Here is a 24,857-nt window from a genome sequence, read left to right on the forward strand (position 1 = left end):
AGGGAGGGAAGCCCCCTCGGCACCCTCCTCGCCCCTCCAGCACCAGCAGCAGGGCAGCAGGGGCATCCTGCAGCCACTGCCGGCCTGGGGAACAGTGCCAACACGAGCACAGAGCTAGCAGCTCCCTGGTGAGCCTCGGCATCCCTGCCAAGGGATGCCATGGGCTCAGCCACCCAGCGAGGGAGTGGGAGGGCTGGGGGTGCCGGGTGGGGGCTGAGAGCTCCGGGTAGCAGCTGCTGGATTCGGCCTTTTTCAACAGCTGCCGTCTCAGCGCCAGCAACAGGGAATGTGCATGGGCCGGGGCTTTCCAGGGCCTGGCCGTGGTGTGTTAAACAAACTATTTATAGTGCTCGCATCCCTCCCCAGCAGGAATGGCCCGTATTCCTTCTGCATGGGGCTGGGTGCTTGGGTGACACTGGTGTCCCCACCATCACCACTGCCCTCTCAGGTCCCTGCCAGAAGGGTGAGGTCTCCTGAAAGAAAGGAGAGCTCCCCCTTCCTCCTCCTCTCATCTTCCTTCCCCATCATTTCTGTTAGCTCCCAGTGCTATGCCCAGAGCTAGATTTGCAGCAAGTCTTGCACACCTTGTGAAGAGGTGCCCGAGGGCCATGTTCTCCTTCCTAGCACCCTGCTCCCTGCTAAATCCTCTGAAGCCTTAACCATGTGACAGCCACTTTAAGCACTGGCAAGTGCCAATGGTTGCTCTGTCCCCTGTGCCTGCCTCTGAGATGGCACGAGGGTCTTGCCCTCCCGTGAAGCAAGGCTCTACACACCTTGGCCCAAGAAACATACAGGCACAGGACTCCAGTGTCCTAAATCTCATGTTTGGAAGTAGATACTGGTGGGATTTTATTTTCTGTCAAGGTTGCATTCCCTTCGCAGCTCTATGCCTGACTCACCGGAGGAGCAGGGTTAAGTACCTTCAGCTCCCTGGGCTGTGTTTTTGCTCAACGGTGAAAGGAGGCTAAAGCCCCTGACCTTCCAGATGGGGAAAGCGGCCCAGCAGCGTCTCTGCATTTTTGGCAGAGACAAAAATCTGCCTCTTTATGAGTCCCAAGAGCTTGGCAAACAAGCCCTGCCCCACTTGCCGCCCAGTGCTGGGGCGTTGCAAACATCTGGTTGTCACAGCAGAGCACCTCCTGCTGCTACCTGCACTGGCAAGGAGCAGGTTTCTGCAGAGGCCACACACTGAGGTCCCTTTGTTCCCAAGGGATTTTCAAACCCTTCCCTTGTATATCTCTGCCACCTAATGCTCAGGTGCAATGCCCCCAGGAACATGCAGAAACAACTCTGCTGCAACACTTCTGCACCTGGCTGGCACCTCCCTTTCCCCATGGGATCAGAGGACAGGATTTTCCCGGCAGACATTGGGCAGTTCCCCTGGCTCAGGCAGGGCTTTTCCTAGGAACAGGTAAGGCTCCCTGGGGAATAAGTTCTCCACGCTCCTCCACCACCACAGTCACTACCACTGGCCAGGGACACTGCGCTTTTCCCCCCAGTGCTCCCCAGCCTGCTCAGAGGCTGGATGCTGCATGGGCCCTTTGCACAGGAAGGGGATATTCTGGCTGGGGCTGTACTGCTGGGGAAAGCGAGGCACTAAGCGAAGCGGAAATTTAGCTGGGATCGGCTGCAGCACAGCGAACCCAGGAGTTTCAAGAGCTGGCCAAGCATTGCACCCATGCCTCCCTGATAAAAGGGGAGAAGCTCCCTCCCAGAAAAATGTAAACCCTGACACAGCTGCAGCAAAGCTTTGGCTCTTGCTTCCTTCGCCTGAGCTCTTCCCACTTCCCGTAACACCGCCGGCACGGGGCCGGCAGCAGCATGCAGCAGGGCAGTGTGCCTGTGCCGGAGCCCTCTGACCACGGCAAACCCAGAGCCCAGGAGCCTCCGGGAGGCAAGTCCCAAGGGGCTGACGTCAGCCCCGGTCCTTGTAGCTCCTGGACTTGGAGCTGAGCTGTTGGGGAGCTGTTTCTGGTTTCGGCACATGGCGTCTCTGTGCTGAGGCACAGCCAGCCCACTTTCCTCATCCATGGCTGGCTCCCCAAGAGGAATCCGCAGGGCTGGGAAAGGTCACCCTGGCTGAACTAACCAGCCTTGGATGGGACTCACTGAGCAAGGGACAGCTTGCATCAGGGAGGCCGGGAGATGGAGCAGTAGATTTCAGTCCCTCGCGTCTGTTCATTCTCCTAAATTCTGCTTGAGTGGGAGCCAAGAGCAGGGCCTTGGCAGGGTTTTTGAAGGGAACAAGGGGAGGAAACGAAGCCAGACAGCCACCAGGAACAAAACAAAGGTTAGGTGCAGGAGGGAAGTGGAAGGGCACAGACGTGAGCTATGGACCTTCCTGCCTGCACCCTCCCCCTGGCTAGCTTGTGCTCCCTGGTTTGTAGGGCCCTGGCTGCTTGCCCCAAGCCAGCTCAGCTTGGGAGCACAGCTGGAAAGCATGGGACACTGGTTACCAGCCTGCTCTGGAGCCCTGCATGGAGCCAGATCCCAGCTCTTCCCCAGGGGAGTGCCCATTTGCTCCTCAACGCTCTGTGCCATGGGCCATCCCGTGGCACTCCTTGGCAGCCCGCCTGGTCTGCATTCCTGGTTCTTGTGGGAACAGGGTGGCAATTGCTGGCGCTGGCAGAGAATGACAGGCAAGCATATTTGGGACCCATCCGCCGGCTCAGGGGCTTTGGCGAAGCCTTGTAGGAAACAGGACCCCAGTCCTGCCAGCCCACATTTCTGCGGTGGGCAGATGTTGTTCGCCCCTCGCCCCCCTTCTTCCCCCAGCACCGCCGCCCCGACAAATGGGGTCCCAGGCTGAGGAGCAGTATCGCTTACAGGGAGCATGTGTCTGGCCTGGGAGGAGGGGGCATTTAAATGGGCAGCTGGGGGGGTGGGTTTGTTGTTGTCCCTCACTCTGGAGCTGCTCCTGCCATTTGGGCTGGTGGCTGGTCCACGTGGGGGGAGCTGAGCGGTACAGGCTCCTCTGGGACAGAGGGCTGAGCAGTGCCCCGGAGCAGGAAGGATCCTAAGGCGGGTAAGAGTGGCCAGGGGGAGAGGTGGGTAGAGGAGTCCCGTCCAGCGCGTCTCCCCCGAGCCGAGCAGCCCCCAGGCTCCCCGAGGGCGAGTGCCCCGCGCTCGGGCTCCCGCAGCCCGCTCGACTCGGGAGCTCCGACGCGTGGGGAGCCCCCAGGCAGCCCCCCGAGGCGGCTTGCCGAGGGCGGGGGGGCTGACGCTGCGCCCGCAGGCTCGGGGGGCAGCATGCCCGCCCCGCCGCTGGCCGCCCCGCTGCTGCGCGCCCTGCTCGCCCGCCTGCTGCCGCTGGCCCGCAAGCGCCTCCTGCCGCCGCTGCGCCGCCTGGGCCGCCGGCTGCGCTCCCGGGAGAGCCGCCAGGCTCTGCTCACCTGCCTGCTCTGCCTCCTCAACCTGCGCAAGAAGGCGGACGACTGAAGCCGGCCGGGGCAGGGCGCGGCGGCTGCCCCCCGCCTCCCCTGCCCGCCGCGGGAGGAGGGACCCGGGCAGGGGAGGGGACGCGCCCCGGCGGGGGCGGGAGGGTCCGCCCCGGCAGCCGCGGCCCGACGGCCGCCCGCGCCCGGCCGCGCCGAGCATGGGAGCCGGGCCGCCCCCCGCCCCGCTGCCCCCCGCCGCGGGGCCGCCCCGCTGAGCAACCGCGCGGGAAGGGGCGGCCCCGCCGCCGCCCGCCCGCCCCGGGGAAGGAGCCGGCGCCGCCCGGCCGGTCTCCATCACCGGCGCTTCCCGGCCGGCGGCGGCCCCGCGCTGCCGCTGCGCCCCGCGGTGCCCGGGCCGGGCCCGGCGACGGGCAGGGCGAGGATGTCGGGCAGCACGGCCAGGAAGGTGCAGCCCTTCACCATCGGCACCAAGCTCTCGCTGCCCAAGTGTGCCGCCAACTTCCCCGCGGACGCCTGTCCCGGCATCGCCCTCGCCTCCGCGCTGGACACCCACCGCGGCCTCCGCCGCAGCCTCAACGAGCGCATCTCCCTCTACCTGGCGCAAGCCCGGGCCGCCCCCGCCGCCCCCGAGGGCCGGCCCCGCAGCCCCAGCCCCGGCGAGGACGGGGGGACCGACGAGGAGCGGCTGAGCCGCGCCTCCCTCGCCCGCTCCATTAAGAAGATCACGCTGTCCAACTGGCACGGGGAGGGGGGCGCGGGGGACCCTGCCCGGACCGGCGGCGAGAGGAACCACAACAACAACAACAGCAGGCCAGGGAAAGCCCAGTTCAAGGTGAGCGCTCCCCGGACCCCGCGCCCTGCTCTCTCCTCGTCCCCCCTGCGGTTCCCTGTCCCAGGCCGCCGAGGGACGGGTAGGTCCTGGGGGGGCTGCGCCCCGGCTCCCAGCTGCCCTGGCCCCCTACCCTCCAGGCAGCGCTCGCTACAGAGCTCCCGGGGTGGTTGCTTTTCCTCCCGGTTTCCCCGCCGCACGCACTTCTCTGTACCGGTGGGGTGGAGGGCAGGTCTGTGCGGGAGAGCTGGAGGTGAGCTCTCCCCAGCGCTTAGACGACCCAGAAAAGCTCTGCCCCAGAGCTCGGCGGTGGAGGGCTCAGCTCTTGGGATGCCCGTGATGGTGCGGTTGTGTGCGGGGAGCTGGGAACTCGCTCTCCCGTTTAGCAGAGGGGAAACGGAGGCAGGGAGAAGGGAAGTGACTCGTGAAGGGTCACACAGCCAGGCAGAGCTGGGACAAGGCTAGGAGCAGGACCCGGGGCTCCCGGCACCCTGCCCTCTGAGTCTGAGCGCTAGCTGGCACGGAGGTCCGAATCCGACAATGCCAGAGCCTGGAAGACCCCCAGTGTAGCAGGGATGGGGCGGACAGCAGCTCAGAGACCTCGCCGTTGCTGGCAAGAGCCGGCAGGAACTCCTTGGGATTTAACCCCGACCCGTAACAGCTGGTTTCCCGGCGGGATAGCGCTAGGGAGAGCTGTACAGCCCACTGCCAAAACCCTCGTCTTCATTGCCAATAAAGGCCAGGCACAGCCTCGCAAGAGCTGCTGCTTCCTCCGGCACGCAGGCAGGTCCTCGCCGGGCGGCTGGAGCTTGCGCAGCCCAAGGGGCATCGGCAGGAGGGCTCCCCTCTTTCATATAAGGTAGGGACACATGCTCGGCATGGTGCTGTGGTGCGGGACTCCTGGGAGGCTGCCAGGATCGGCCTCTCCTCCCTGTCCGGCCAGGGGGGGTGGAGCTGGGAGGGGGGGCAGGCTGCAAGATGGAGCTTTGGGAGGGAGAGAAAGAGCCAGGGCGCAGGGGGAAACATTCATTAGGCAGGCTGGCAGCTGGAGGAGAGAGGGGAGCGCTGTCCCCCACCCAGGGCACGTTACGGCTTTCCCAAGTGCGTCCCCCGGCCCTTGGCTCTGCCCTTCACGCCTGCCACTGTAGGATGGGGGGTTCCTCCAGGATGGGCACAGTGCAGCCCAGGAGGGTCCGACCCCACTCGTCCTTGCTCATGAGAAGTCACTGACACCTATTCTTCTACGGGAATGCAGCAAGCGTGTGTGCCATGTTAATTTTGTTTTTAATGAAGGAAAGCAGTATTCGCAGGGGAGGCAGCTGAGGCCGCTGCATTTGTTTCATGCGTGGCTTTGCTCATGTCATGAAGCCTGGGGTCCTGCTGGGGAGTGGTTAGCACAGCAGCTCACAGATGCCAAGGAAGGCACAGCTCTTTCTCCCAGCCTTCAGTTGCTGCAAGAGTTTGTTGTTTTGCCAGAACGAGGACACAGCTCTGGCCAGAGGGACCGGGACGGCGGGGGGGGGGGGCGGCAGTCCCGGTGGAGCAGTACTGCGGGAAGGATGAAGTCATCCTTGTGCCGGCAGCCCTGTTTTCCTGCGGTTGATGGATCGTGAGATGGGGACTTTAAATAAAGCTCCCTTTTCACCTGCAGGTTTGTCTCCCATGGCTGAGCCCTGGGGTGGCTTACAGGCTGCAGCTGGTATGGGACACCGCTGCTTAGAAGAGGAGCTTCCTAGGGTCCTACACCCCATAAGCACTTCGTGTTTAGCTCCCCACCGTTCCCTAAACAGGCATCCAAACCTCTTGGTCAGGCAGGGGGGTCCTTCTGGCACCCTCCCGCCAGACACGTTGAGCTCTCGCTATGCCTGCCAGGCTGTGACTCAGCCTTGCTCCCTGCCCGCTCTTCCTGCTTGGGATGGGATGCTGTGGCATGGTGTGGTGGTCGGTCCTCTGCAGCCACCAGCCAGGCTTTGCAGGCCTCCAGAAAGGTCTAATAGTGCTAGTCTCCCAGGGGTTATAGGGTTGTTGAGCTGTTTTTGGGGCTCTGAGCCCTTCTGGTAGCAGCTGTTCTAGTGCTGGGGGCTGCCATCCATGTTGGGACTTTTCTGCAGCCTCTTAGAGATGGTAAGAAGCCACTTTCTGTGCAGGGAGTGAGTTCTCCTACTTTGCCTGGGTTGGTTCCCCCTTGGACACTGTCCCCAGTCTGGAGTATAGTCCGAGTGGTGATGGGATCCACCACTCTGTTTGCTGCAGTCTCACAGGAGGGGCTGTCAGGGCAGCACACATTGCCCACCACTTTGTGTTGCCCTGTGCACGCTTGGATGGCTGTTACAGAGACAGCAAGGTGACCCCAAGAAGAGAGTGGAAGGAGGTCCCTAAATTGGCCTGCTACATCCAGCAGCCCAAGAAAAGATCCATCCACAGAGGATGAGAGTGACTGCCCTTGTACATGATCCAAGCAATCCCACGCACCTCTCCTCCTGGGGCTGGGCTCCATTAAGGATAAGGTAACACGGAGTTCATCCTGGACCTCCTCTCCATGCCTGGCTGCAGCTTCTGGACTTCCTTCCTGCTGGCCTCTCCTGCTCCCACCCTTGCCCCCATCCTGTGGGAGCCCTTCCCTGCGAGCCAGCCGCCCCCTTAATTCTTGTCTCCCGGCCAGGCCGAGATCAGGGATAGGCAGCTGAGAGAATTCAGGTTCATGCTGGTGGAGTTAGTGTCCTCCTGTGCACTCACACCTCTGCCCTGCTGTCCTGGGGAGGGCAGGGAGGTCTGACCCTAAACATCCTTAGACAACCAGGGGCCAGTGGTGACCACTGAATGGGTTTGTGCCAAGTTTCAAGTCAGTTCAAGGGGAAAAAAGGCATGAATGTGTGTGAGCTACAATGCAGAAAGCACCGAGCAAAGCAGACGTCAGAGCTTTTGCCACTTGCTGGACATGTGGCAGGAGCTGCAGGTGCTGCTCGGAGGAGCCTGGCCTGGATGCGTGAGGAGTGACGGGCAAGAGCCCAGCCAAGCAGTGCCTGTGTGCTGCCGGCAGCCTCCTCTGGCCCAGGGCAGGGGGAAGTGGGGGGCACACTCCTCCGTCCCCTCGGCTGCTGGGACAGCCGAGCGCTTCCAGGCTCATGGCTGTGCCTTCCCCTCTCTAGGTCTTCCTCAAGAAGGATGTGGATGCTGAGGATGAGGAGCAGGAGGCTGGGAGCCTCTGGGCCGGTGGTTTCTGCTCTCTGGTGGACAGAGGTTCCCCCTTGTATGCGGTACGTCCCCCTGCCCTTACTGTTTAGGAGGACCTGACCCAGGGGTGCAGCTTGAGGCTGAGCAAGTGAGGGCGGCTGCTAGTGGGGCACAGATGGAGCCTCGGCGCTTTAAATGAGCAAAAGGGCAAGCTGGGTGTGACGGGTCAACTTCCAGGCCAGTGCCCAGAGGTTTTACTGCTTCCAAGGGAGCTAGATTACAGGCTTCTCCAGCCCTGGCAGCGTCAAGAGACTGAAGATCCCAGAGCTACAGGAGGGCCTGAGAATCTGTGTTGCTGTTTAAAAAAAAAAAATAAGACAGAGGATTTCTGTAGTTCTTGTGGTTAGGCAGAAAGGCTTTGAAAAGCGACTCCCATGCCGTCAGCAGGGCAGCACATGCCAGAGTGCTTAGAGAGCCTGAAACAGTTCCCCGAACCCTGTTGCTCTGCAGGCTCCTGGGGGATCGTGCCCTGGTGGGCTCAGGGGCAGCTGGGACCCCATGGGGCAGCTCACACCCACCCCCCTTGGGGAGGGAGGCTGCCCTGGGTCAGCCCCAGGAGTAATTTCTGGCTGGTGAGAAGCGGCAGCGAGCCCTGAGCCTTTGGGTTTCTCCTGAAGATGCTCAGACTCCTTTTTGCCACCAGTTGTGTGCAATCAGGTCCCCATCCCTGGGCAGCAGGGTGGGAAGCAAGTGCCCGGGTGGCTGTGCTGTCCCCTGGGCTGCGTGCAGCTGGGCCCGGGGCTGAGTTTGGAGAGGGGCCAGCACTTTCGCTGGCTGACCTTCGCCATCACCTCCAGCGGAGCTGGAGCCTGGACAGAGGGTTTCGTCAGCGGCAGCTGGCCACGAAGCCAAGTCCCAGAGGAGATGCTGCACTTTCTGTCCCCCCTGCACTGCTTGCTTGGGATGGGGGTCTTTGGGTGCCCCTAAAGGAGTGGTGGGCTGAGCTAATCACGGACCTGCCCCATGACTCCCCATCCCATCTCATCCCCTGGCAGTGTCCTCAGGGGTGACATAAAAGGGATGCCACAGACACAAATGCTCCTCGCAGGGATGCACAGCCTCCGGCTGGACAAGCAGCAAGCACCTCATCTGCCTCCAGAGTGGGTGCATGGACCAGCCCAGGTGCTGGGTGCCATCCCGCCAGCCTGGAATGACCGAGGGCTAAGGGACAGCCTGGCAACCCCCTTCCAGGGCTGTGAAAGCCACCGACGTGGCCTTGGTAGAAGGGAGCAGTGCCTCAGGGTGCTGGGAGAGAACTCCAAATACGTCAGTGAAGGAGTGGGATTGAGGATGAGGCAGGCTGACGCACTTTATTTGGGTTTCTGAAATGCTCCTGGGAGGTAATGGGGAGGGCTCCTTGGGGTGGTATGCTGACCCCCTCACCTGTGCCCACCTCAGCTGGCAGGACCCCCGGTGTTGTTACCCCGGAAAGAGAGCCCCAAGGGCAAAGAGCCTGCTGCGGCACCAAGGTGCGATGGGCGAAACGGCACAGGAGCAGCCCCGCTCCTCGACCCAAGCCCTCTGGTAGCCCAGTTCAACCGGGAGATGCTGCAGGTGAGGCCAGCTAGGGTGCTTGCCCAAGGGGCTGCGTGGGGAGTGGGGCGGGGGGGCCACCGGCAGCCTTTCATGTGAGCTGCGGGGTGGGGTGCGCGGCGGGGAGGGCTGAACTCCTGGCCCCGAGCGAAGCCATGGTTGTGGCATGAGATCATGTTTGGCCGCCTCTGCCTGGCTGTCGGCCCTGGGGAGAGGGGGTCAGCCTGCACCAGGGCCCTGCTTCCTCCCTACATGCACACGCTCCTCCCGCCCCCCATCCTCCTCCCCGCTCCCTTCCCTCCCCAGCAGCGTGGGAATGGGGATGGTGCAGGGGGGTTGCTTCCGCACCATGCTGGGGAGGGTGCACGGGCGCTTGCACTGGAGAGCAGGGTGCAGGGATAACAGATGCTTTGTGCAGGGATGTCCCACGCAGAGACTCCCTTGTCTGGCCTGCGGGGGGCAGGGGGGGGAGGCGGGGGGCAGGCAGGGCTTCTCCTGCTGGGCTGGGGCAGATGCTGGAAAGAAGCAAGATGCCACTCACCTTCCCACCCCTATCACCACCGATGCCGTCCCGAGCCCCTTTGCTGGCCTGTTGGTGCTCAGAGAAAGTGGGATATCAGCCGAAAGGGTGCCCGTCAGTCCTTGTCATGGCTCTGGGGGAGTTTGGGCTTGGGTCCCCAAAGCTGCATCCTTGGGGCTCTGGTGGAGGTGCCAGGCCATGTGTCTCTTCCCACGTTGCAGGCGGAGGGCTGGGTGCGAGGCAAGCTGTGGGACCTGAAGGACGGCTGCAATCTTCAGGACTGGGAGGAGGTGTCTCAGACCCTGCAGCGGGACATGAAGGATTTCGAGAACACGATGATAAAGCTCAACCAGGTGATGCTGGGCAGCGGCATGGCTCCCATTCTCTGCGGCGCCCGTGCCCGTGGGCTCTCTGCAGTGGAGGGTCCCTGGGAGCCCCAGATGCTAAGTGGGTCCCTTTTCCCCACAGATGGGTGAGCAGCTGATGTGGCGGGCAAGCCCTAATGCTGAGGCGGTGCAGAGGCAGCTGCTGGCGCTGCGGGACCAGTGGCAGCTCCTGAAGCAGACAGCCACCAGCCAGAGCAAAGCGCTGGGGGGGCTGCGGAGCTTGCAGGATTTCAACAGGAAAGCCGAGCAGCTGGAGACATGGATCAGGCACAAGGTGTGGGGTCCGGGGAGTGTGGTCTGGGGAGCACAGTGTGAGGAGGGGGACAGCCTGGCTGTCTCCCTGCCTTCTCACACCATCTCCTGGCTCAGGAGGAGAAGCCCTCCCTGGCAGCCCTCCTGCAAGAAAGCCTGGACAAGATCCAGCTCACCCGCCGCATCCTTGACTTGAAGCAGGTGAGAGGCTGCTGGGGGGCCGCCCGCATGCTGGGAACCCTGAACCTGATGAGCCTAGGGCATGGCACAGGTCCCTGATGGGGGATGCTGATGTCTGTCTCTCTGCTCGGACCAGGAGGAGCAGCAGTTCCATAATCTGCACAAGGAGCTGAACAGCCTGGCCCAGAAGCTGGAGAAACAAGGCAAAAGTGAGAGCAGGAGCATCTCAGCCCGGCGCAAGCACCTCAACAAAATGTCAGTGAAGGAGGGACAGTCTGAGAAGAGCCAAGCCGGGCACTGGGAGCCAGTGAGCTGGGAAGCAGGACCCCCCGAGCCTCCTGCCTGCCCACCCTCACCCCAGCTCTGCATGGCTCCTCAGGGGAGCACAGGCTGCCCTTCACCTCTCCCCTTCCACCCGCGCAGGTGGCTGCGGCTGCAGGGGACCCTGAAGGAGCACCATGAGGCTCTGCAGCTGGCCCTGGAGGTGGCCGCCTTCCTCCAGCAAGCAGATACCCTGCTTGGGGCCATCCATGCCAAGGTACCAGGACCCCTGGTGTGGGGCTGTTGCATGGCCAGAGCGAAACTGGGCAGGCAGCACATTACTCTCCTCCCCTGCGTGGGGGCTGCTGTGGTCCCGGCACCCTCAGCCTGGGGCTCAGGGAGAGAGCTGGGGTACAGACTCCGGTGTGAGAAGGGGAGCCAGAGCTGCAAGCACAGCTTTGCAGCATTCCTTTCTGCTGGAGCCGAGGGCAGGGCCCCGTCCTCCTCACACTGCTCACTGCAACTTCTTCTTAAAGCAGAAGAGCATCTGCAGTGTAGGGAAGCCAGGGGAGGCTGAGCCGTGCCGGGATCGGGATGTCAGGGACATAGCCAGCCAGGTGATGGTAAGTACAAGGCTCTGCCTCATCCTCTGAGCCCTGGGGAGCATTCTGACAGAGGGGGGCTGTGTGTCTTCCTGGGTCAGCACTGGCACCAGCAGGGCTAGGGGCTTGGTGGGCACCCCACAGCCGTGTGGGGTGGCCGAGACTGTGTGATGGATGGTGGATCCTCCCCAAGGCAGCAGGGGACCGGGCTTGGCACTGGCTGCCTCTCCTGCCACTGCAGGGCTGGTGCTGGGTTGTGGTCATGTACTTGCACCACAGCCACGGTGGCTCGTCCCTCAGCAGCCATGTGATTGCTCCCTGGCTGCTCTCTCCTCCAGATGCTGGATGTGACCGTGTCCCAGCTCCTCAGCCTGCAGCCCAGCCTGGCAGCCCAAGTCACCCCCAAGCATCGAGATGTCAAGGAGAGCTGGGCGCAGCTCCAGCAGGCACTGAGGTAGGGCACAGCCTGGCAGGAGCCCCAGGGCCACGACCCTGACTCCCCAGCACTGGGGAAAGACCTGGGTTACCCCTGGCAGGCTGTCTCTGGGGCACCAGCTCCACTTAAGGTTTCCCTCCATCCTCTGCTCCCCTGGGCCTCCTTTGTGCCCCTTTCCCAGGACAGAGAAGGCTCCAGCACTGACAAGCAATTCCCTGGGGGGCGAAGCTGTGGCTACGAGCGCTGAGCCCCGAGGAGATGGTAGCGGCCGTGGGGCTGTGGGGAAGGAAGCAGGAGACAAACGGACCAGAGGCCCCTGGAGCACAGTGAGCACAGGCATCTGCCTTCCTCCAGGCATCTCCAGCACTTTTGCCTCGGGAAGACGAGGGAGCTTGTGGGAAAGGGGTTGGGGTGTTAGGCAAAGCACAAGCTGAGCACACCTGGACCTGCCCCCACCGCTTATGGGAGGTGATAAGTGCTAGGTCTGGGGCAAAGCAACGCATGCTTTGTGCTGGCAGAGGAGGAAAGGGAGCCTTTGTGTCCTAGGTGCTGAAGGATGTGCCGGGGAAGATGGCAGAGCACAAGAGAGGGGAGGAGAGCAGCCCTGGCTCCCCAGTGGTGGGGCAGCCCCCTCATGGAGGGGACAGCAAAAGGTACTGGCTCACAGAGGTGGCTGTGGGGAATGGGATGTGGAGTCGGAGGGGATAAGGGTGGAGGTTCCCTGTGCAAGGGGGGATCTTGCAGTCCCAGTTATCCCTCTCACTGCAGGAGGAGAGAGGCAGAGGCTGAGTGGGGGACATGGCAGCCAGAGGCTCAGGTGCAGGACGTCTGCCAGGTGGTGAACAGAGTGATGTCTCCCCCAAGAATCCCCTTTTCTCCCTGCCCAGCCAAGGAAACCAGTGTTGGGGAGGGATTCCCTTCCCTGATCCCCTCCTGCTGCTTGTGGGCGCGCATGCTTGTGCATGCATGCCCGTCCCCTGTCTGGGCACTAACGCACCATGTCTCCCTGCTCCTTGGCAGACCGTGTCCCCACACAAGGAGAGCATGGTTTCTGGAGTCCCTCCATGTCTGCTGGGGGATATGGAGAGCTCAGAGGCAGCATGGACACAGCAGGAGCCCATGAACCCCAGCTCCAGCACCAGGGCTGTGCTCCTGGTGAGCCCCCTTGGGTGTGGGGTGGTGGGGTGACACTGTGCAAGGCCCACCCTAACTGCCCTCCCTGCCTCCCAGGAGGGGCCGGTGCCGGGGAGGCCCCCAGGCAGCCCGCAGGTAGATGCCATGCTGCGGGAGCTGGGGGAGCTCTGGGAGGACCTGCAGAGGAAGCACCAGGAGAATGGCATCGTGCTGCACGAGATCGATAAGGTACATGGAGGCAGGGCTGGGGGTGGCACGGGTGTGTACCCCGACTGCAGCAGCTAGTGAGGCTGGTGCCCACAAGGACGGGAGCTGGGGCATTGGCACCAACATCTCTAGCTGGCCCTGCTTGATGTATGCCACCTGAGCTGCCAGTGCCCCGGGTACCCACAGTGGGGTGGTAGCATGGCTCCTGCCTCCTCTGGGCAGCTCAGAGCCAGGCTGATGGGCTCCCTGCTCTCCCTGCAGGCACTGAGGCTGGTGGGGGAGCTGGACCAGGCTGAGCGATGGCTGCAAGCTGTGGCTGGGTCGCTGTCGGAGCCAGCCACTATGAGAAGCCCGGTGGAGCTGCGCAAGGACCTGGAGGAGATGGACCAGCTGGAGAGCCAGCTTCTGCTGTGTGGCCTCAAGCTGCAGGCACTGCGGGAGGAGGTGATGGGCAAGTCACCCACTGAGCAAGAAGGGGCGAGGAAGATGCAGAGGAAGGTGGAGATGGTGGAGGAGAAGTGAGTCCTGGGGGAAGGTGCCTCCTCTCTGGTCCCCAGGTTGAGCGGGGAGGAGGATGCTTGCCCCAAGGAGATGTGGAGGGTGCTGGCACCTGTGACGGGCACTTGTCCCTGCAGGTTGGCCCGTGTGCAGGCAGCCCTGCGGCGCCGAGCAGCAGACCTGCGTGACTCCCTGGTGCTGTCTGAGTTCCTGCAGGACCTGCAAGAGGAGGAGGCACGGAGCCAGCAGGGACCTGCAGCGGTGAGCAGTGGGGACAGGCATCCCTTGGCATTGCCTAGCACCTGGGACCGGCCCAAGGGTTGGTCCATGGCTAGCGGGGGGCCCCGTGGGCGTCCTCCTCCAGCCCAGCTGCCTGGGGGGCCGCTCCTCATGTCCCTCACACCCAGTGCTTCTGTTGGCTTCAGCCAGGAAGCAGGCCTTGCGGCTCGCAGGGGTCTTTTCCCCTGCTTTCAGCCCAGGCCAGGCAGCCACCGAGCAGTGAGGACATGAGCCACCCCTTGGGAGAGCTGCAGGAGGCTGTGGAGATGCTGAACGATGCAGCGAAGGAGCGGGAGCGCGTCATGGAGGTGGCAGCGGAGATGGAAAGCCTGAAGCAGTTGGTAGGGGATGGAGGCAGAAGGTCTGGGGATGCAGCCAGGTAGTCTGCCTGCAGCTGGACATGCTGGCTAGTTGGGATTGGGCATGGACCTTGGCTGGTCTCAGCGGGACACAAGGGCATTGGGATAAATGAGGACCACTCTGTGCAAGGCTGGTATCCTCATCCCTCCTGTGGCTGGTGATCCCCGCCCTTTGCGTGTGTATGGTAGGGTGCTCCTAGGCTGGGGCTGCATGGCGAGCGGTGGCCCAGGGTGTCCCACGCCAGGGCTCATCTCTCTCCCCACCCCACCCACCCAGGTGGCGGAGGTTTCCCCGCGCCTGGAGGCCCTTCGATGCAGAGCTGAGGCCCTGGCTCAGGACACTGCCCAAGCAGAGAACAGCTTCACCGCAGTGAAAAGCGAGAAGGACCTCCAGGGGCTGCAGGGCTTGCTGAGCCAGCAGCAGGAGATCGAGGTGAGATCCGTAGCTGGCCATGCCCTTGGTGGGGAGGTATCCTGACTGGCTGGGGCCGTTCCAGGGAGGTGCTGGCCCCTGGGGGCTTAGGTGGCATAAGCCTTGGCACATAGCAGCAGGCCAGGCTGGAATTTTCCAGCAGAGCTGAGCCCTGCCCCACTCCGCTTCCCTCTGCCAATGCGGGCCAAGCGAGGGGAGAGAGCTTGCGTCAGCTCCCATGTGCCAGCACCTCACTCATCTTCGTGAGGATGGGGAGGTGGCTCGTGTGAGCAGAGCAGTCAAACCAGGCAGCCCTCCGCTTTGCCTGTCCTACCCACCAAGGGTGGCTCTGCACTTCCCCTGCAGCCCCTGTGCCAGCATCCTCCCCTCCATCCCTGCATCCTCCCCTCCATCCCTGCATCCTCCCCTCCATCCCTGCATCACAGAATGCACGGTGCAGAGGGTTTAGATGCATCCTGAACCTTTTCTGCCTTGTGATGTGTAGTGTGCAGTGTCAGAGACTCTGCGGGGGCAGCTGGAGGAGCTGGAGAGGGCAGCTGCCCACTTGCAAGAGCTCTGCCCTGCTCGGCTGTGCCCCGTCAGCCAGGAGGTGCAGGAGACGCTGTGGGCCTGGGCAGGGCTGCAGGAGCTGCTGCGGGAGACTCGGGCCCGTGTGCAGCAGGCTGGCCAGCTGCGGCACTTCTTCAAGGATTACTTAGCCATGATGTAAGTGGTGATGAGCTGTCGGGGTTGCCTCTGTGGTGGTTGGTGGGGGGCTGGGGGGAATGTGGTGTTGCCAGAGCACAGGCTGCTGGCGAGTATGTGGGCAATGCCAGAGCTGCAGCCAGGCAAGACCACGGGGAACCTGGAACAGAGGGCTGTGCCCAGGGCTGCGTGTCGTGGGGCAGCCCCACGGCATCTTGCCCTGCCCTGCCAGATGTGCCGCTACCCAGCAAGCTGCTTCCAGCCATCCCTGAGTGTCGGAGCGGCTTCCCTGGGGCCGGCAGGGCTGAGGAGGGGCTGCGTCATTCCTCAGCTCCCTCAGCCCACAGCCCACATGCCCACAGCTCCTGGACAGAGGACACGCGTGCTCAGATCTTCTCTGAAAGCCCAAGCAGTCATGGTCTCCAGGAGACTCCATGTGAGGAGCTGGAGGGGAGGATCGAAGGGAAGCTCAAGGAGTTTGAGGCACTGGCGGCGTTGGGGCAGCAGCTGGTGTCTGAGGATCACTACCTGAGTGCAACAGTAAGGACAGGGGAAATGGGGTCGGGGAAACGGGGTGGGGGAAATCCTCAGCACCCCCCAAAATCCTCTGGGGACAGTCCCTGGAGGAGAGAGCAAGGTGCAGGTGCAGAGCCCCAGCGAGTGGTATGGGGCTGGCCATGCATCTCTGGGGCTGCTCAGGGCAGGAAGGACTTTCACCCAGCAGTGGATGCAGAGACCTGAGATAATGTGACTGACTGTATCCTGTTCCCAAAAACCTCCAAAACTGCTCTGTAGTGAGGTGTCCTGGTAGGGCCACTGTCCCTGGGCCAGTGGTCCTGGCAGGCTGCCCAGCGTCTCTCCTCCCCTCAGATAAAGGAGCGCTTGGAGGAGCTGCAGAGCATGCTGGGCTGGGTGCTGGTGCGCTGGCGAGCACAGAAGCACCAGCGGGACCCAGGGAGCAAGCGGGAGGACAGAAGGGAGCCAGAGAGCCCCTCGGGCACATCCCTCACCAGCCAAGTGAGTATCCAGCCATGCTGAGACTGTCAGAGAGCCAGATCATCCTCAAGGCTGAGTGTAGCAGAGGCACTGGATGGAGTGGGTGGTGCAGGAGTAGGGGAGGGATGCGTGCAAATACTTCTGGGTCTCTCTAGGTTTGAGGCAGGACAAAGGGAAGATTGTCCTGAGAAGGTGCCTGGCCCTGGCAGCCCTTCTTCCATGTTCCCCTTTGCCTCACTCCCCAGGAGCAGTGTGGCCCCTGTGCTTGGCCCCAGCTGGAGAGCATCCACAGCCCAGTGGAGCTCACACCCTGCTCCCTCCTTGAGCCGGTGCAAAGACCAGAGCCACCAGACGGAACAGCCACCTCCCCACCAACATTGCTCCTCTCAGGTGCCCCATCAGGAGTGGAGCGGAGCTGGGGGGAGGCCAGCAGCTCAACACCCCACGGTGTGGGACCCCCCAAGGAGGCTGTCATCTGGGATCCTGCCGAGACCTCCACGCTTCTGCTGCCGCCGCGGGGCCCCAGTGGGCTGGGGGGGACGGTCAACCTCATCCTCAGCATCGGCAAGAAAGGCGAGAAGAAGAAGGCACAGCTGGTGGCTGGCAGCGAGTTGCTGGGGGAGGAGGCACTGAGGATGGTACGTTTGGGGATGGTAGGCGGCTTTGGCCGAACCATGGGTGAGCACCCAGCGCCTGCCCCAGGGCCAGCCGCCGCCGCGCAGCCAGGGCAGCTCCCCACAGCGCTGCTCCCATGCAGACCGGGAGGCTTTGGGGGCTGCCGAGTAACTGCTGTACTGGGACCCCCCTGGGCCGCTTCCAAGCAAGCTGTAGGGCTGTGTCAGTCGCAGGAGAGGGACCCTTGGCTGTTTCCATGATGAGCGATGCCCGAGGGCTAAGGACCACCTTGCACCACCCCCTTTGCCTGCGCTCTGCTGCTGCAGCTCCTTGCCTACTCTGCCCTCAACTCTTTCTGTGTCTCTTTCTCCCCTCGCTCAGCTCCCTGCCACTAAACCCTCAGGCTGTAAAACCTTTTGGAAGCGTTGCCAGGGGCTTTTAGGAAACACTTGGGGTAGTTTAAAGCGAAAGAGAAAGCCACCTCGCCAGCTGGTGAAAGAGGTAACGTTCCCAGGGGAGGCTGCATGTTGGGCAGAGTGGCTGCATGGCATGAACCTGCCTGCTACCAACCCTCCTGGCCACGCCGCTGTGCCCTGCTGGCGGTGGTTCCTCAGGAGAGGGGGAACCCTCCCAGTGCTGTGGGCTTCAGCATGTGGGTACTGGGGCATGTAAGGAGGGGGCACGGATGGGGCTGGCCGCAGTTTGGCCCCCCAGGTAAGTGGATTTGGTCACTGTGAGAGGCACGGTGAGCTGGTGGGAGAGCCTCCCCCCTCCATTGCTGGGGGAAGCAGTAGTGCAGCCAGCTGAAGGGGGCAAGGGTGGATAGGGCTGTGTGAGGGTGCACGTTCTGGGGGGGAGCTTGCTCTGGGTGGCATGGCTTCTAACCCAGGGGCTTGGAGCCTGGTATTTTGTTGGAACTTGCATCGATTTGTTGCTCCAGAGCCTGTGCAAGAGGCTGTGTGCGAGTTGCCCCGAGGGCAGCTGTGGCTGGCACCCAGCCAGCCAGGCTCGGTAGCCCAAGGGAGAGGGCAGGGGGCCAGAGGGCATCAAGGCGGGGCGAAGGGTTGCTGCGCTGTCTGGTGGGTTTTGGTTAACAGGCCCCCTCCTGCCTAAGGGGTACAGGGGGACACTGCTCCAGTTCCTGTAGGCAAAGCCCTTTACTTTCATCCTTGAAGCTGCAAAAACCCAGGAGAGGGGCTGCCACTGGGCTGGAGAGTGTATCCGCGGGGAAGGGGAGGGGAAGGAGCTGTGCTCGGCTCCTGCCCTTGCATTGCCCTGCTTTGCTGCCTTGGGGCAGGCGGGGTGGCAGGGGTGGGCAGCAGTCTCTGCTGTCTCAGTAGCTGCCCACAAGTAACTGCTCGAAGGGTAGCGGTGCTGGAGGGAGAGCTGGAACTGGAGGGCGGGCCGTATGGCACAGGCAGCCCCTGCTGTACTGCAGCTGGGGGACTCCATCACGGGCAGAGGTTTCCTTGCCTGCGCCAAGGTGGGAGCAGCCCTCGGGGCGGCAGGGGGCTGAGGTGAAGCTGTGCCACTCCCAGCTCTGCATGTGCTGCTGGTGAGCGTTTTTGGCTGCCCAGGCGCAGCATGGAGAGGGGACGGTCGGCGCAGGGTGGCAGAGGCTCCAGCCATGGGGGTCACTCTCTCCTTCTCTGTGTCTTCAGGTGCAGGTGGAGCCTGGGAAAGCCCCTGGCACGAAGCAGCAGCCCACTGTCACCCACCGCCCTCCAGCATCCAGCAGCGGGACACTGGCCACCTCCCACACCCTGCCCAGGGCTGGGGCCAGCTCCATCTTCAACAGCCTGCAGCGGCGGGAGCAGGCGAGGGCCGAGCAGGCCCGGCTGCTGACACTGCAGGGCATCATGGGCGCCAGCTCCCTGCAGCCTGCGCCCGAGGAGCGCCAGGGCCCCAGCAACACGTGGCCTCAGAAGTGTGGCCGGAGGAAGGGGGGGGCAGGGGCGGCCGCTGCTGGACCCCCGCTCGGAGAGCTGCTGCTCTACGTCAGGAACCCGCTGGTGCGGGACATCGACGCTGAGTGTGGGGAAGCCCCCCAGGACCCCCACCTCCTCAAACCAAAAGCCATATGCCCCCAGCTTTCCCTGGGCTCGGTGCTCAGCCTGGAGCTTCCCAGGGATGTGGTGGTTCAGGGGTGCCACCAAGGGCCCGCGGTGCAGTGGGAGGAGGCGGAGGGGCAGGAGCAGAGGCAGGGTGGGGGGCTGAGGCCATGGGAGCCCACAGGCACACATAGGGCTGGGTGGCGGGAGGAGGTGGCTGTGGATAGGCATAGTGCGCCGGGGCCCAGCGAGGGGCTGGGGACATCCCCCAAGAATGAGCGAGGAACGTGGTTTGAGGAGGTGAGCTTCAACCCCAGCTACAGCCAGCAAAGGGCACACAGTGCTGGGAAGGCGCACGGGAGCCCACAGCGCCCTGGCAGCGCCAGCAAAGACCTCCAGGACTTCAGGCTGAGCCAGCCGTCCCGCGTTGGCGTGCTGCACGAGTGGGTGGGCAGGGAGGGCAATGTGCTGGCTGCCCGGCTGGGCCAGGACGGCAGCCCTGGCACCACCAGCAGGGCCAGGCATCGCGGAGCCCCTTGGCTGGAGCTTGGACCGTCCTCTGCCAGCATCCCAGGCAGGGCAGGAGCCATCCCTGGCGCTGCCTGCGCAGAGCGGCCAGCTGGCAGCAGCCAGCCCAGAGGGTCCCCAGCTTCCCCCGCCGCCCCCACCCAGCTCTCTGTCTTTGAGTGGGCGCTGGGGACCCCCCAGCCCCCCGGCCCTGTGTTGGGCACTGGGGAGGTTTGCCACCCTGCCCGCAGGCAGTTTGAGGAAGAGGAGGAGGAGTTGCAGGCCATCTGGGATGAGGCGGGCGAGCAGCAGGCACCCAGCCCACCGGCAGGCAGCTGTGCCCACCGCCGGCCAGAGAGTGGGGCAGGCGGCTTGCCCAGCCCCGATGCCGCTGCCGGTGGGCCCCTCATCCTCTCATCAGCCAACAACGTGCTAGTGGCCAAGTTCACCCTTCCCACTGCTGCCCAGCTCCTCCACAGCCCATCAGGAGAGCAAAGCCCTGGTGCAGGGCACAGCGGCGGTGGCAGCCCCAGCAGGCACAGGGTGTCCCCCCGTGTGGAGCATCTGGTGTCTGCAGCCCCCTCGGATGGCCCTGCCGCCGGGGATCGGCGGAGGCATGGGGAAGAGGAGAGAGAGGGCAGCAAGGTGAGAGCTGGGGGCTCTCCCCCGGGGTCAGGCGGGGGGGTGGGGGTCGCCCCAGGCAGTAGCTGGGTTACCCACTCTGGTAAACGTGACCTGTGTTTGGGGACTTCCCAATGCTGGTGGCCCCTTTGCTCCAGCTGGTGGGATGGGGAAGAGCTAGGTGCTGAATTGGGGGGCTCCTCACAGCACGCACGCCCCTGCCAGCCCTCAGCCTTAGCAAGGCAGCATTTCACCCCAAGGGCCTGCAAACAGCCCAACCCTTGCCCAGGCCAGGAAATTGTTCCTGTTGTCCCGTTCCCACCTTGGCATTGTCTGCAGGGGATGGCACAGACAAACACCGTGTGCCCAGGGGCTGGGCTGGCATCGCCAGCCCCAGTGCTGCTTTGCTCACCCCCTGTCCCCTTGCAGGCCCCTCCTGGGAAAACGGAGTTTCAGATGATGGAGGGGACGCTGGAAAGGAAGCACGTGTTGCAAACAGGAGGCAGGAAGGTATAGGCATGGCTGTGGGGCTCCTTCAGGACTGATGGTACTGGGATGTGGTGGGGAGCATCCAAGTTTTGGGGGTAGAAGTGAAGTCAGGGATGCTCCTGGCACTACTGTGGCAGTGCTGCTGGCCATGCTGGCAGGGCAGAGCCCACCGGGGCAGGGTTGCATTTCAAGTGGCATGGGACTGCCTGTCTGCTCCCAGACCTGCTGACATCACAGCTGTCCCCTGCTTGTGTCCTACAGGCCAACTGCCGGGCCTGGGGCCTCTTCCATGCCGTGCTGATGAGGCAGACACTGTGCTTCTACCAGGACCGCAGGGACAGCCTCAAGGTGCAGTGGGGGAGAGCGGGGTGACATGTAGGATGGAGGGGTGGCAGCAGGGTGCCCTTGCCCCTGGGGCCAGGGAAGACAGAACCTGCCAACCCTGCTGCTCTTGCTGTTCCCTGTGCTGCAGAGCTCTGTGGTGGCCCTTCCCCTGAACCTCTCCGGGGCGGTCTGCACCCCAGACATCGAATACACCAAGAAGACCAACTGCTTCAGGCTTCAGTGAGTCACCCCAACCCAGGGCAAGCTGGGGTCTCATAGCCACAGCCCTTGGTAATGTGTCCCCGCTGGGACAGACACATGCCAGTACCTCCAGCCAGGGCCAGCTCAGTCCGGTACTCAGATGAGAATTTCCTTCTTTCTTTCTCATCTGCTTCCCTTCCTTCCCAGGCTGGTAGGGGCTGTGGTATCTGTACCCCATGTCTGTCTCATTGTCAACTTGTTCTCCCCTGCCACAGGCTGCAGGATGGCTCCGAGTACCTCCTGAGGGCCCCCTCCCAGCCCCTCATGAACGAATGGGTCTCCAAGCTGCAGCAAAACTCAGGTGAGCAGCCCTTGCTGGCAGAGCAGGGACCCAGCTCTATGTGGTTACCATGGGTGGGCAGCCTCCACCAAGCCCTCTGATGTACGGGGGGTGAGAGGAGAAGCAGCACGGTTTTGTCTCTGATTTATGCATCCTCCTAACCTGCCTTGGGAACAGCAATTTTTTTGCCAGGCAGGATTTGGAGGCTCTGTTTTCACACCACATACACAGTTATAAATCAGGAATAGCACAACTGACGTCAGCAGAGCCTCAGCAGCAAAAAGCCAGTGTCAGGAAAATTATAATTGTGCTTCAGTGTTTCTCCGTCTCCTCTGTGGGGCCTGGAAACCCCTTGCCTGCCCTCCAGGCAAAGGGACCTATAATACTGAGGTCTTCCTGGTACTGTACCCATACCCAGGGGGGCTGAGGCCCCGCCACAAAATCCTGGGCTGGTTGGCAGGACCAGGAGCAGGCACTACAGCAGGTCAGAGGGGCCAGCCATGCAGCGTGGACACCCAGAGCTGGCGCTGGCCCTATGGGATGATCCTGTGCACTGTCAGCACCCAGCAGAATGTTTGCTGTGCCCCCAGGTTTCCCCAAAGTTGATTACTTCCAGGCGGCAGCACAGCATGTCGAGGGCGCCGGCGCTGCTGGGGGGTGAGTAGCCAGGAGCCAGCTAGCTGGGTCTCGTTGTTACAACTCCCCCATGCTTGCCAGCGTGTGTTGCCCCAGCAGGGCGTTGGTGGGCCAGTCTGGTTCTCTAAATCTTTGCTACTTTCCAGTTTCAGCAAGGTCCCCAGCCCTGGGAGCTCTCATCTCTGGGGACATCATCAGGTCGCAACCATCAAGAGCCAGGAGATCGTGGTGCTACCCTGCGCAAACACCCGGCTGCAGCAGCCTCTGGGCGGTCGGGATGGCCGAGCCGATGGGGCTGTGGCCATAGCAGGTGACTTTCCTGCCTGGCTGGGCTCCTGCTGTCCCCCAACTCCTCTCCCCAGCCCAGAAGGGGGCAAGGCAGCTGACCAGGGGAGGCTGAAGGCTGTCGGTCAGTCTTGACCTTGGTAATGTCTGGGGCAGGAGTCCCAGGGCCCCCATGCCCAGGAATGGGGTTGGGAGAGGGGCCAGTTATATCCCTTCACTTTCTGGGATCCTGGGATAACCACACATTTCCCTGTCCTCTTTGGGGCTGACAGAGGTGTCCTGTGGTGGCCTTGCCTTGTGACATGTCTCCATTGTGCTTCAGAGGACACTCATGAGGCCAGGCACAGGAAGCAGCAGTGGTCACCCAGGGGGTCCCCCGGGTTGTGGGACAACAGCTGTCAAGACGACGACTACGGGCTGGTGGCCAACAAGAGGAGGTCCTACTCCTTCACCTCAGGTACGGCCCTTGTTTCACTGTCACTGCCAGGAGGTGGCACCACTGCCCCTGTCCCCACAGACACCCGAGCGCAGGTGCTGTGCTGCTCCAGCAGCCACCCCGTCCCACATCCCTGCACCCTGGGCTGCAGCCCCCCGCTCGGGGAGGGCTCTGGGGGGTGGCTGGCAGTGCCTGCTGGCATCCTGCCCTCCCCACCGACTGGTCCCTCTTGCAGCCACCTACCAGAAGATCACCCCGGTGGCTGTGCCCAAGGAGCCTGTGGAGGCCGGGAGCAGCTACTCGGTCACGCTGTACATTGGGGAGCAAGCGGCAGCCTTGCCCCGGGCACGCTGCCACTCCTTTGTGGCCCAGCCGGTGAGCCCACGGGACACGGTGGGGGAGAAGACCCCCACCCCGCCTCGCCCTAAGAACAAATCCGTCTTCAAGAAGTTCTTTGGGAAGAAGGAGTGAGCCCCAGCCAAGGGGGAGAAAAGCCCTGTCCTGCCCTTTATCCTCCTCCTGGGTGCCATCCTGGCATGGTCTCCACTCCCAGCACCAGCTCACCACCTGCTGCCTCCCTGGGGGAGAAAGGCTGCAGCAAGCAGCTCTGCTCCAGCCGGCCCCGGGGCTGCACTGTGCCCCAGCCACCGCAGCCCCCAGCCTCAGCCCGGCGCTGAGCACCCCTCCTGCCTGCCTGCTGGCTGCTCTCCCTGGGTGCTGCCGGCTCCCCAGGCATCCTGCCCTGCCGACACGCAGCACAAGCAGGGGTGGAGGTGGTTGTTTTTATTAAAAAACAGACAGACACAGTCTGGGAGTTTCTTCCTTCATGCAGTAGGAGAGGGGCTCTGCAAGGTGGTCCCTGCTAAGGGGTGGGGGGAGCTTCAGGTGAGGGGGACCCTGCAGCAGGGTTTGGTACTGCTCAGGGAGAAGCCTGAACTGTCTCGCGCCTCTCACAAGGATGCTTTGTCCTGTGGCTCTTCTGTGGCTGCATCCAGCCCAGCTAATCCCACAGGGCACCTGGGCCCCTTTTCCCTGCCACAGGAGCTCAGTGGGGAAGCTGCTGCCTACAGAGCAGATGCTCCTGCCTGCACAGCCCTGCCAGGCCTGCCTGCCTTTCTTGCAGGATGGCTGCCAGCCCAGGTCATGGCAGGTAAATGCTGTGTGCCATGGAGGGGGCCAGAGAACCGTGGCCAAACCCCCAGGGCTTCCTGCATCCCAGGTATTTTGCAATCATTTCACCAGGCTACACCAGCTTCAGCTGTGCCAGTTCCCACCCGTGCTGGGAAGGGAGCAGAGGAGCTGGCTCAGCCTGCCCTGAGCATGCACCAGCCCCTGGGGGGAGAAGGGGAATTTTCTGGGGCTGTGTATAGCAGGGCCTCTCCCCAGCAGGCTGCTAGGTTCAGCTGCGCACACCCCTCACCCCCTCATACACGTTGTGGGGCTTAAAATAGAAGTGCTGGCTGCAGCCCAGCTCTGCAGCAAGGGCTGGGAGAGGAGAAACGCTCCCGCCACCCCGTCTCCCTCCCACAGTGTCTCTGGGGCTGAGGACAGGCAGTGAGGTGGAGGTGGGCACACCAGTGTCCCTGGCAGAGGGGCTTTCTCCGTGCTTCCAGTGAGGGGGGGGAGGAAACGCCAGCAAGGGGTGCTGCTGTGGAGGCAGGGGTGTGCTTCCCCCTGCGCCGGCCCACCCTCCACTTGGCTTTATCACTCTTGGCTCCAGCACCTGTTTTCCCCCAGCACCAAAGCTCAGCTGCCTGTGCTGCCTTAATGGGAAGAGGCGAGAGGGATGGCAGGCTGGGGGGGCCGTGCCTTGGGAGGGGCCCAGCCCTGGCCAGGCCGGGGAGGAGGTCGAGGCACCGCATTCGTGGCTCCGGCCTGACATACCAGGAAAGCAGCCGGTGGGCAGGCGCCAGTTCATTCCTGAGCAGCTGAGGGGCCCGGCGGAGGGGGCAGCGGGTGCAGGGTGCTCTGCTGAGGGCCACCCAGCTGGCCCCAGGGGTCTGATGCCAATCCACGGTGGGGTGAGGGTTCAGCAACTGTCCTACCATAGATGGCTTGAGTCCAGCACAGCAGCATGGGGTGACATGTGCCACCATCCCAGGGATGATGCTGGCACCTGCAGCACTGCTCT

At 63.2% G+C, this 24,857-nt stretch overlaps 1 protein-coding gene across 3 annotated transcripts; it reads left to right on the plus strand.

Moving 5' to 3' along the window:
- Positions 1-3,445: 3,445 nt before the first annotated feature.
- LOC308071833 (uncharacterized protein) lies at positions 3,446-23,535 on the plus strand. Of its 3 annotated transcripts, none has more exons than XM_080407849.1 (32): positions 3,446-4,230; positions 7,377-7,484; positions 8,860-9,015; positions 9,736-9,867; positions 9,983-10,174; positions 10,270-10,353; positions 10,469-10,587; positions 10,756-10,870; positions 11,130-11,216; positions 11,534-11,649; positions 11,813-11,957; positions 12,178-12,284; positions 12,400-12,466; positions 12,652-12,786; positions 12,862-12,993; positions 13,234-13,490; positions 13,608-13,731; positions 13,896-14,090; positions 14,386-14,541; positions 15,026-15,246; positions 15,588-15,765; positions 16,096-16,242; positions 16,467-16,859; positions 18,498-20,039; positions 20,445-20,525; positions 20,766-20,852; positions 20,977-21,068; positions 21,305-21,390; positions 21,960-22,026; positions 22,152-22,315; positions 22,613-22,747; positions 22,962-23,535. In XM_080407849.1, exons 1-32 carry the CDS (start codon positions 3,820-3,822, stop codon positions 23,195-23,197), a joined length of 6,267 nt encoding a protein of 2,088 aa, XP_080263975.1. In that variant the 5' UTR covers positions 3,446-3,819; the 3' UTR covers positions 23,198-23,535. The 3 variants fall into 3 exon arrangements, with proteins under 3 accessions (XP_080263975.1, XP_080263976.1, XP_080263977.1); XM_080407850.1 differs by having other exon boundaries at positions 11,133-11,216; XM_080407851.1 differs by lacking the exons at positions 21,960-22,026; positions 22,152-22,315.
- Positions 23,536-24,857: the final 1,322 nt, after the last annotated feature.

Source organism: Falco punctatus (assembly GCF_963210335.1).
Source record: "Falco punctatus genome assembly, chromosome: 12".
NCBI classification, from domain to species: domain Eukaryota; kingdom Metazoa; phylum Chordata; class Aves; order Falconiformes; family Falconidae; genus Falco; species Falco punctatus.